Below are 11,195 nucleotides of genomic sequence, written 5' to 3'. Positions count from 1 at the left end.
TTGGGGAGGCATAGGCACTGGCCGGTGTGCTAGGGGACAACAGGAATAGGACTTCTCAGCTTCTGAACTATGGTGACTTTGGGGATCTGTGTACAAGCAGGAAGAAGGGGCTGCAGGGGGCAGAATGCCACAATGTATCCCCAGCCCATTTCTGAGCCAGATGAAATTGGTGATAGAACTGAATCGCATTCTTTCCTCCACACCTTCTTTCCCTGAGGGGACTCCCCCACCTCCTCATAAAGCCAGGCCGAGGTGGCAGGAAGAATCACCTTTAATGGAGCATGACCTTTTTGGGGCTTACAACCCCGTGGCCCCCAAGGTAGCTGGGGGTGGGGGCAGACAGTATCAAAAAAGGAGGAGGAGAGCCAAGGCTGTGGGGACTGGCTGGCAGCTGTTGGCAGGGTGGAGCGGGCAGGAGCCCCGGCAGGTTCAGACTGAGGTATAGCGGCGTTAATACTCTTGGAGCGTTAATACTCTAGGGAGGGGCAGGCACTTAGGGGGCCCTAAGGCATGAATGAAGGCACTTGGAATCAGGGACAGGACAGGGGATGTGCAGCGGGACTGGGTGGACCAGGCCCGGGGTTTGGCAGGCACTTTGGGGAGTGCTGGGGTTGGGCGGGTGGGGCCTGACAGCCCAGAAGGCTTTGGTAGTGGCAGGCACAGTCTCTGGGCTGGGTCTGCATTAAACAGAAGCGGCTGCCCTAGTGCTCGTCCCGAAGCTCTGAAGGCAGGAACTTATACTGTTGTTGCCGAATCTGTGCCAGCTTCTTCCGCGCCTCTTCTAGCTCTCGTTCCTTCCGAAGCATCTCTTCCTGTGCGGCAATGATCTGAGGGATGGAGAGCAGGGGCTTGGTTTAGAAGTCTGTGCCTTAGGGTGTGGGGTCGCCGGGGCCCTGGAAGTGTCCTGTGGAGGGTCTAGGGCAAAGCTCACCTGGGCAATGCCTCCAACCATCTTCTCCTTCACCACCACTGTCTCATTCTCTTGGTCTTCAAAGGCTGCGGCCTTCTGTGCTGCCTTCACCAGGTTATCCGAGGCTCGCTTCACTGCATTGCCGGCAGCCTGTGCAGAGAGAAGGCAGCAGGAGGTCGGGAACTCAGCTGAGTGAGTCGCCCCACTCCCTCACAGAGAAGCACATGTCGGGGTAACAGTTTAAAGCAGCACAGCCCAAGGTACCATCAGATGGTCAGGGTTCCTCACCTGAAGTCGTTTCATTGCCTCCGAGTCCTGGTCGGCCTTGACCTTGCAGGCCACGAGGAGCTGGGCTGTGGAGGCGGCCACCTGCTTGGCTGAGGAGATGAGCTTCTCCTGGCTGGCGTGGCCTTGTACAGCCGCATTGGCGGCTTCACACAGATTGTTGGTGGCTGCAGCCACCATCCGGGCCTGAGGTGAGGAGGATTAGATTAGAATATGCCTCTTACCCTGGTCCTTCCCCTCTCCAGCCTTCTCAAGCCCCCCTAGTGGAGGGACCTAGTGGGTATTGTGTACTCACAGCAGAAATGAGGCCTTGGGACCACTGCCCATCATCCAGTGCATTGGCTGGAATGGCGCCCACCTGTGGAGGAAAGAGGAGGGCCTACTCAGACCTGGTGCTCTCCAGGGTGTGTAAAAGCCCCCCATCTTGAGGATGGACAGCAAAGTGGCTGCTGGGCCCATTCTCCTTGGCGTCCAAGTACGTACCTTCCCTTGGGCCACCAGTTCCCTCTGGGCAGCCGACGCCGCCTTTACCAGGGCGCTGGTGGCTGCCGCGATGGACTTGGCAGCTTCTAGTATCTGCTCCTCAAAGTTTAGGGACTCATCTGCCTCCTACAACAGACAGACAAAGGTTGCAGAGAGAGATGCAAAGTGAAGGTGGGGACACTCTGCCAGTAGGAGGGGCAGGAAGAGGGACAGGGGTGGACTGACCTTGGGTTTGGCCCGAGGCTTCAGCTGCTCCAGCTTTTTGGCTGCAGCCTCAATGGCGGCCGCAGCTCCCAGGAGCTCATTCTCAGCGATGACTGTGGGGTCCTCTGGGTCCACCCATTCTGTTCCTAGTGGGGTGAAGGGAGGAAGAAAAGGGTTAAGGCAGAGCAGGGAGGTCAGGAGCACTGGGCAACGTCGTTAGTATCACGAGCCCCTGGCACCTGTGGGGACTGTGGGCAGAGGCCAGCTCAGAGCAGCCCAAGCAGGAGGCAGAGATCTCCTTATGACAAGGGTGTCCTCCACCCCCCCACCCCCACCTCTGGTCACTGCTTACCCTTCATGGCCTCTGCAGCCTGGATGAGCTCAGTGACTGAACCAGCCACACGCTTTGAGTGTCCCGTCAACTGCTGCTTCAGTTCTGGGCTTGGCTTCTGTAGAGTCTGGGGAAGAGGGGCCAGGGAGCAGGAAGCATCAGATCTTAGCTTCTACAAGGGCTGAGAAACAGCCCAACCGTGACCCCCACCCCCAGCCGGGACGGCTCACTACAGCCCTCAAACCCTAAGCGGCCCCACACTGCACACGTGGTGAAGACCATGGGGTGGTGTGTCACTCACCGGCTGACAAGGAGCAAGGAGAATGATGAAATGAGAAAGAAGAGACGACGAAGGTAGAGAAGGGGGCATTCAGGAGGGAAGAGAGGAGATAAGAGAAATGAAAAAGAAGAGGTGAGCGGGAAAACCAAAGATGCTAAGAATGATGGGACCCCAGTGGAAGGGAGGCTTGGGAATGAGAACAGATTTGGGAAATAGAAAGTGGGGTGGGAAGATGTGAACGAACAAATCAAGAACTGGGTGAGAAGCACACAGGGAGAGGACCGTATTCAGGGAAGCTGGTGGGAAGCAGAACACACCCGCCTTCCTTACCAGCAGCACGTGGTCCAGCAGCTCCAGGTAGCCGTTGGCACACTCCCGGCCATAGTGCAGGGCCCGAAGCCGCACATCAGGGGCCACTTCTGGGTGGTAAGCTGCTTCCTAACCCACAGAGTTAGCGTTAGGATCCCAAAGAGCTCCAGGCCCCCAGAGCCCCTCCCCTTTCTCCCCTCCCATGCTCTGCCCTAAAGCTGCCACACTGCCTCAGACTTTCACCTTGCTATCGGGGTTTCTACCTTGCAAGCCCGAAGCATATCTGCGATAGCGCGACGACTCAGATTAGCTGTGGCAATGACGTCCTCCTGGCGACAGGAGTTGCCAGCCGCAACAGCCTTGGCTGTTGCCATGGTGATACCCTTGGTCATGCGAATAAAATCTTCTGGGGTGGAGGTCTTGGCAGGTGGCTCTGGGGAACAGAAGACCTGTTGGGGGTCGAACAAGAAGAAAGTGAGTGAGACTTAAGACAGTGTAGCCCTCTACTTGTATAATCTGGTCCATTCATCCACGGAATTGATAACAGGCATTCACTGAGTACTTATTGTATATCAGGTCCTTGGAGGAGTTCACACATCATAGTTAATGTAAGACTGCTGAGTCATTTCTGACCGAAGTGACTGGGGAGAGTTTATTTGTTTGAAATTTAAACAAATTAAATTTGTTTGAACTGGCTCTTTATTCCTAAACTATAGAGAAGCCTTGAAGGGGGTGAGTGGCAGAGGTGGGGCAAGGGGCTGGGTCTTAAGAGACCTAGATAACAGGCGGGCATTTTCGGTAGACAGGGGGCCACGAATAACCAGGATGTCAAGTGAGAGAGTATCAAGAAATGTTCTATAATTATAGGGATGGTGGAGAAAAGGTTGTTGGGGCCTTGACTATCGGACCAAGAACCTTAGAATTTTACATAATAAGTAAAAAAAATATTTTGATGTACGTATTTATCTAGCAAATTATTACAAGTCAGCAGGTGGTAGATTCTGTGTGAGGTGCTAGGAGTGTAGTGAGGAATAGATGAGACAAGGCCCTTGTTCTCATGAAGTTTACACTATTGTTTTCAACAGACAGTAAACAGGTAAACAAGCAGAAAAATGAAAGACTAAGCGGGACTGTGAAGGAAAAAAAGAGAGTGCTGTGCTGAGAAATAAAAATGAGGTCCATAAATAAATAAAATTTCTCTTAAAAAAAAAAATATGTGGCTCGGTGGGTTAAGTGCCTGCCTTCAGCTCAAGTCATGATCCTTGGGTCTTGGGACTGAGTCCTGCATTGGGCTTCCTGCTCAGTGGAGAATAGGCTTTTCTCTCTGCCTGCCACTCCCTCTGCTTGTGCTTTCCCTCTCTCTCTCTGGCAAATAAATCAATAAAACTTTTAAAAAAAAGAAAAAGAAAAATCAGATCCTTTCTCAGACAGGTGGCTGGGGAAGCCTCACTGAGGAAAGGGCTTTTTTAGATTTTAAGATTTTATTTTTTTTAAAGTAATCTCTACACCCAAAGTGGGGCTCGAACTCACAGCCCTGAAATCAAGCGTTGCATGTTCCACCGATTGAGCCAGCCAGGCGCCTCTAAGGAGAGGACATTTAAGCTGCAGCCTGAAGGACTGGAAGAAGCCAGATATTCAAAAAGCTGGAGTAAAGCAAGTGCAAGGGCCTGCAGCAGGAAGGGAGGGACAGAATGCAGGGACTGGGGCTTTGCAAGGAGGAAGGGCGGGATGAGCAGATGGGGGAGGTTGGAAGGAGCTCTCGGGCTTGGAAGGCAATGGTAAGGAGTGTGGATTTTGCCTTAGACGCCAGGACACTCACTAAAGGGTTTTAAACAGTTAAGTGACATAACCTGGTTTACATTCTAAGGCTCTTGTGTACAGACAGCACATCAGAGGGGTGAGGGAGGGGGCGGAGCAGATGGAGGCTGTGGTGTAAATATACTGAAGGACTGGTGATGGTCTGGACAGGTGGAGGTGGTGGGGATGGGGAAAAGAGAAAATGAGAGCCACTGGGAGGGAGTGCTGACACGTCCTGGCAATGCGCTTAGATGTGAGCAACGAGAGAAAAATGACCATTACAGCTATATTCCTGCCTTTAGGATCTGAGTTATTAAAATGTGCCACTGACCGAGAAGGGAAAGACGAGGGAATGATCAGGTTTGGGAGGCAAAAGTTAAGAGTTTCAGTTTGGGCATCGCCAAAGACCGTATCAGAAAGGTGAATTCAGAAATGAGCGAGATGCGAATAGCAGTGACCGAAGGCTAGCAGAGTCCCAAGCAGAAAACCCGCAGTAGTCACAGTGAGGGAGAGTAGGTGAGAATCCCAACCACGGTGCCCACAGGGGGGACAGGAAAGGAGGGCGCTGGGAGGACAAGCAATGGCCCAGATCGGGGAATGAGACCAGGAAGTTGCAGGTGACTGAAGGGACTCTGCACAGCTGGAGGCGGCTACCACTGAAAGAGGAAGTGGCTTGCTGGCCAGAAGTGGGGGAGGCCTGGCATTTGGTGGTCCATCAGGCAGCGGACAATAACTAAACTCAGAACTGAAGTCAACTTGCTAGAGAATGCCCGTGGAAGTGGTTAAACTTGCCAAAGTAGAGGACAGAGAAAGCAGGCGATCTGCACCAGTTTGGGCCAGCCTTGGCGCATGCTAGGCCAAAGGTGGCTGGCTGATGCCATGGAAGATGTGCTGGAGAAGTGAGACAAAAGCTGCTGTCAGGAGACCCGAGGAAGAGAAAATTCCAGAGAGGCTTGTTCACCAAGTCAGATGATTTTGAAATGTCTGAAGAAGATGACGGCCAAGAAGAGGCCACTGAATGTGGCAGCTTGGAGGACCCAGGTGGCGGGGAAAGCAGGAGGGTGGGAGAAGGCAGGTGTTAAATGCTAACTGAGAAGCAGGCGAGGAGGGGACAGACATCAGCGTGGCTCACTTAAGTGTGGCAAAAAAAAAAAAAAAAGTGTGGCAGTGTGCGAGGAGAATGAGTGTGACTGTTTACATGTCTGTGGAAATATGTGAAATACAGATTCACAGTGTGTCACAATCCCTCTCAGACCCAAGTCCCTGGTGCCCCAGACCCTCACTCACCGCCAGCTCCTGCCGTATGTGTTCTGTGGTTGCCTCCAGGGCCCGTGTGCCTTTGGTGGCCTCATCTTCCACGGCTTTCACGGTCTTGAGCAGCGATGTCACATTGGTCACCATCACCTGTGGGCATCCGAGGTGTTGGACAGGGGGTCATGTTAAGGAAGTGGAGGCAGCACAGCCAGCCGCCCCCACTCCTGATATTGCGCTCCTTCCCCTCCAACCTTGGCCGAGTTCTTGAGCTGCCACACAGCAGGGTCGTCCCCAACTTTGCCCGCTGCAGCCTTTGTTGCACTGATGAGGTCTCCCAGGGCTTTGGCCACATCTTTCACTGCGTTGATCAGCACCACCTGCACGAGAGAGCAGAGGCTCCGGTCTGTGGGAAGGAACGGGCGAACAGGTGGTGACTGGGTCTGGCCAGAAGTAGGGGCGTCAGGTGGATACCTGAGTCTCAGGGTCCTCGGCTCCCAAGCTGGCTGCGCCCAGCTTGACCACGTCGGCAAGGCGGGTGATGGTGGCCACAGAGGACTGGGCAGCCTGTGCTAACTTCTCCTGGCTCCCGGCCGCGTTCTGCACCAGGACCTTGGTGTCTTCTACCAACACCTTTGCAGTCTTCAGAATGCCCTCCCTGAGGGAGGGTCCGGCTCAGTCAGCCCTTCACAGACCTCCCCTAGCTCCTCCAGCCTCTTCTGGCCCCACAACCCACCCTGCATCTGGGAGGCCCAGTTCCCTCCTCACCGGTGGTCAGCGAAAGTCTCAGCTCCCTCACGATTGAGGGTGCCAGCGGTAGCGAACATGATGGTGGTGTCGAGGTCAGCGATGATGCCGGACACTGCGCTGGCAGCTGTGATGCAGGCCTGTGTGCCCCGATTCCCGGCCTGGAGTGCAGCCAGCACGTGGGAGACCTGGGGGAGGAAAGGAACATGGTGACTCTAGTCAGTGCCTTATGGAAGGGGAAGGTCATTGGTGCTGGGGAGATGGGATGGAGGAGGGGGCTGGGAAGATAGGAAGAGGATGGGAAGGGTCACAGGTTGGGGAGCCAGGGCCCCAGTCCACAGTGATGAGCTTAGTCACCTTCTCGGAGACTCTCCGGGCACACTCTATGAGCTCCTTCTTGGTGTAGGCGTCGCTGGGGCTGCACTGCAGGGCGCCTGCCTTGGTAACCAGAGCGGCACAACCGTGCCCCAGCTCCTGCACACGGTGCTTGATGTGGGCACCTATCTGTGGGTGGATGGGAAAGGGAGAGGGGCTTTACAAAAAGCACTCAGGGACCTCCATTGTGCTTGGAGGAGTCACGAAGGACCTAGCAGAACATGCATCGTAGACGAAAAGGGCAGTGAGAAAAAGTGCCCAGCACGCAGATTTCCTGTTTCATATCCTTCAGGCAGGAGGTCACCTCCTACACATGGAAAATAATAGCATGTAGGCACCAACTGGTGAGGATTATGTTAAGCACAGTGAGGAGGTGGGGAAGAAGCACTTTATGCTGGGGTATTTGAATCAGAGGGCCACGGATTACAATTTGGCCTGGATGTGGAAGGGTATAAGGCTGGGGATTAGGTGTGGTAGTAAGATCCAATTACTTGCTTTCTTGGAAAGCCGGGAGCTTAGGGAAGGAAGAACTTCATGGGCCCGCAACAGGGAAGAACTAAGAGGAGATTATAGACCTGCAGAATAGCAGAGAAGCAGCCACAGTCCCAGAGGGATGTTGGCAGACCAGGAAATCTCTAGATTGTCTGCTGTCTCCTCTACCCCTGTGACTTTGATCCTGTCCCTACACGATCCCTGATCACTCTTTAGCAGAGTGGCCCTGAGGGGATGTTCCCCTTTCTTAAAGGCGGCTAGACAGAATAAGGGTGGGATGACCCCAGAGGCTGACCTGATGGGGACAAGGGGCCTGCCACTGGGATTTTCTACGAGGGGCAGGGGGCAGGCCTTCATGGCAGCTGCCCCCACGTTTACCTCTTCATTCTCAGCAGCCACAGCTGCAGGCTTGGCCTGGGAGGCTAGGCGGCCATAGTCACTGGTCAGCTGGTTAGCAAGAGGGCCAAGCTCTTCAGGGCTGGTGTTTGACTTGGTTACCTGGTGACAACAGAAAAAGTAAAGTTATGCCTACACTAAGCTCCCCGGGGGTAGCCTTGTTATACTCTCCCAAACTCACCATCTCTTGAACGGTGACAGCAATGGCCTTGGCTGTCCGCACCATAGTTGTCTGATAATCCACAAAAGAACCTTCTGGTTCACCCATTGGTCCTTCGTCTAGCTGAGGGTTCGGATTAGGGAAGGAGAAAGATTATCAGGGTCTCTGACACTGAGCTCAGGGGCCCTGGCTCAGGGGGCCTCTGACCACAGGCACCCCAGGATTCTAACCTGGTTGATGGCCTGGGTGATGGAGTCCACCATGCCGCCAACCACCCCAGCAGCGCTGGCTGCCTCATTGAGGGTTGTCGTCAGGTCCTCTACAGCCTCTGTCATCATCTGCACAGCCTCCTCCAGGGCCTCCTGGGTGTGAGCCGCTTGCTGCGGGGGCAGAGCGAGTGAGTGGGGGGGGGGGGGGCGCTATGGTGTTCCTGCTTCTCTGACCTCTTCCTAGTAGCAGCCCCTCCCTTCCACTCCTGGTACCTTGGGGTTCCCGCCAGCCTCCTTGGCTGTGTATAGCAACTGCAAGGCTGACTCGGCCAAGGTTTTAGTCTGGTCCAGGAGCGCCATCTGCTGCGGGTGGCTCAGGGTCTTGGAGGCAGCACCCACCGCAGCCAGGGTGAGCGGCTCAAAGTACTGGGCCATCTGGGACACCTGAGGCGAGGGGTTTGAGTGGAGGTCAGCTGCGCCAGGAACACTCGCTTGCCCTGCCCTGGAACTCCCCACTTGTCTCTCCAGGTACCTTGTGTCCCAGCTGGGAGGCTTCAGCCCGTGCAGCACTGGCCAGTGGCTCGATAAGGTGGGAGATCTCCTGCACTGCAGTGAGCATCTGAGTGTGCAAGGCCTGAGAGAGAAGCGAATTTGAGCCCTGACCGCGACCTGGAACAGGGCCTGCTACTTCTTTCCATACTGAACTCACCCCCCTGGGCACGTTCCTCCCAAACCCTTGACGTCTCTGTGAGGCGCACTCCCGGATTCCCCCATCCTTCTCCAGTCTGCCATCTCTCTTCCCAGAGGCAAGCTTTTGTATAACCCATTTCCCCCTTACCTCTTGAGAGATTCCCTCCCGGGGAGCAAGCTGTTGGCTGACTGCAGCGAGGGAAGCCTGGTCTAGGTCCCGCAGACAGCTGTTCAGAGCTGCAATGGCTGTCTCACACTCCAGCTGCCCTGGAGCCTTGTCCCTGTGGACACATCATAGGCTCCCACACCAAGAACAGTCCTTGAAAACAAGGCTAGTCTAGCTTTTCCCATATCCCCCAAATCTTGGACAATAGATCTCCTCCAACACTATCCCATCTAATTGCACTACCCATCCTCCCCGCCATTCCGCTACTGTGTATGTTCCTGAGTCACATTGGTTCTCTACCCCTGCAATACCTCATGCTTGTAATGAGCTTCTTGATGGAGTCTGAGACGGTCCGGGAGTGGCCAGCCAGCACCGACCAGCGTGGGGGATCCCGGGGATTGACTGCAAGTGCCCGGGCTGTCTGGATTAGGCCCCCGGCACTCTCCAGCATTGTTTTGGCAGAGATCACAATGGGCTCCATGGCAGCCCGGCCCTGGGGAGAGAGGAGGCAGGGAGGGGAGTCTCAAGACTCCTGCAAAGATGAGGGGGCAGCTGGCCCATCGGTTCTCCTTTCACACCACCTCACCTCAGGGCTGATCTGGGCAGGGATGCTGGAGAACTCAGGGTTGGATGCAAAGGCACTCAGATTGTCCACGGCCTCCAACAGAGGGGCTGTTGCTGCTCGGCACTGGGCACGGTTCTCTTCTGTGAAAGCTCCGTCAAGCGCCTGGAAGTAGGAGTGACAGGCCCTCAGGACTGACTGCAGGCAAAGGAGGCAAAGCCCAGCTCTCCTGGGCTGGGGGCATGGGGAGAGGCTGGGGATGACCAGATTGGACACGAAAGGGCTTGGGCTCAGGCAGACGGGCTGTGGCCAAAGGCCTCAGGGACTGATGTAGGGACTAGGGGACAGGAGACAGGACAGGTCAGAGGGAGGCTGGGAATTTCAAAAACTGACAACCTTGATAGTCTTGACAAGATTGGCTGTGCTGTTGGCCACCTCCTTGGCCGACTGTACGAACTGGCGCTTGGCAGTAGGATTGGCGGTTCGAGCAGAGGCCAGGCGGCAGCTGTTACACAACGCAGAGGTGTGCTTGGCCACGATGGTGGCTGCAGAGAGCACCTGTGGAGACAAGACACGTGGCAGAGCCACCCTGAGGGCAGGAAGGAAGTGTACACACCTAGGCGGGAGCCTACTGAGGGCTGGGGGAGGGAGAGCAAGACCTCTGGAAGTCTAATTAGGAAAGACGGAGTCACCTGAGAAGTGAAGATTTGGGAGACAGAGATACCCAAAGATGAACAGGGTGTCGGAAGGGGGAGATGGAAGACAGACACGCTGAAGGAGAAGCTGCAGGAGGGTAAGGAAGAGAGTGAACTCAAACAGCTACAGAGAAGTTCTGAACTTAAAAGTAACTAAGAGTGACAAGAAACATGGCAGGAAAAGACAATCACCCCTGGAGAAGCTGTGTGTGGAAGGTCAGAGATGCACCCCCCACATCTCCCACAACTCTCTCGGGCCAGTCCATCCTGGCCAGGCACCGTTTCACAGTCTTGCCCATAGTACCTGCTCCCTTAAGTTACCTGGGCCTGCGTACAGCCAGGCTCCCCCAGACTCTGACAGGCCATCTGAATTGCCTGGTTTGCACGGGCGAACTGCGTGGGCTCCACCAGTCCTTGCTGCCCAGCTTGGCTGTTGGGATCAGAGACCCCCACCAGATATGCAGCCTGGAGAGAGAGAGGGGTGAAGGTGGGGTGAGGAAGAAAGACTGTCTCTCAGTGGACAGCCTAGTGACAGTGGGGACAAAAGAGAGTAGGGGTAAGTTTGGTAGCCAGGGTCCTATGTGAGTGGTGGTATATTAACAAATAATAGTAACACTACAAAAAAGGGAAAAAACCTCTCCTGCTTTGTTAAATGTGTTTGAACATTTCAGAAGGTTAAAAGAGTAAAAAAGAAAAAAAAGGAAAACCACATGGTAAGGGTTTTGTTTTGTGTTTTTTTAAAGATTTTTCTCATGTATTTGGCAGAGAGAAAGAGTCAGAGAGGAACGTAAGCAGAGGCAGAGGGAGAGGGAGAAGCAGGCCTCGATCCCAGGACCCTGGGATCATGACCCGA

General features: G+C 54.7%; 1 protein-coding gene across 4 annotated transcripts in view; it reads right to left on the bottom strand.

The window, feature by feature from the left end:
- Positions 1-255: 255 nt before the first annotated feature.
- Positions 256-11,195, bottom strand: part of TLN1 (talin 1) — a 32,968-nt gene continuing 22,028 nt past the window's right edge. For all 4 annotated transcript variants that reach the window (XM_032307349.1, XM_032307352.1, XM_032307350.1 and 1 more), the window contains 24 exons: positions 10,664-10,807; positions 10,044-10,205; positions 9,672-9,812; positions 9,397-9,578; positions 9,068-9,200; positions 8,762-8,863; positions 8,503-8,673; positions 8,251-8,400; positions 8,042-8,143; positions 7,843-7,962; positions 6,955-7,101; positions 6,619-6,785; positions 6,325-6,508; positions 6,105-6,230; positions 5,887-6,003; positions 3,066-3,251; positions 2,824-2,931; positions 2,235-2,340; positions 1,904-2,028; positions 1,679-1,804; positions 1,491-1,553; positions 1,199-1,381; positions 932-1,060; positions 256-827 (listed from right to left, as the gene is read on the bottom strand). In XM_032307349.1, the coding sequence (XP_032163240.1) occupies positions 702-827; positions 932-1,060; positions 1,199-1,381; positions 1,491-1,553; positions 1,679-1,804; positions 1,904-2,028; positions 2,235-2,340; positions 2,824-2,931; positions 3,066-3,251; positions 5,887-6,003; positions 6,105-6,230; positions 6,325-6,508; positions 6,619-6,785; positions 6,955-7,101; positions 7,843-7,962; positions 8,042-8,143; positions 8,251-8,400; positions 8,503-8,673; positions 8,762-8,863; positions 9,068-9,200; positions 9,397-9,578; positions 9,672-9,812; positions 10,044-10,205; positions 10,664-10,807 (3,300 nt within the window). In that variant the 3' untranslated portion in view covers positions 256-701. The remainder of the gene's footprint in view (positions 828-931; positions 1,061-1,198; positions 1,382-1,490; positions 1,554-1,678; positions 1,805-1,903; positions 2,029-2,234; positions 2,341-2,823; positions 2,932-3,065; positions 3,252-5,886; positions 6,004-6,104; positions 6,231-6,324; positions 6,509-6,618; positions 6,786-6,954; positions 7,102-7,842; positions 7,963-8,041; positions 8,144-8,250; positions 8,401-8,502; positions 8,674-8,761; positions 8,864-9,067; positions 9,201-9,396; positions 9,579-9,671; positions 9,813-10,043; positions 10,206-10,663; positions 10,808-11,195) is intronic.

Source organism: Mustela erminea, chromosome 12 (genome assembly GCF_009829155.1).
Source record: "Mustela erminea isolate mMusErm1 chromosome 12, mMusErm1.Pri, whole genome shotgun sequence".
Taxonomy (NCBI): Eukaryota; Metazoa; Chordata; class Mammalia; order Carnivora; family Mustelidae; genus Mustela; species Mustela erminea.
Note: the sequence above shows the minus strand (reverse complement) of the source record. Positions and strands in the feature narration are given on the sequence as shown.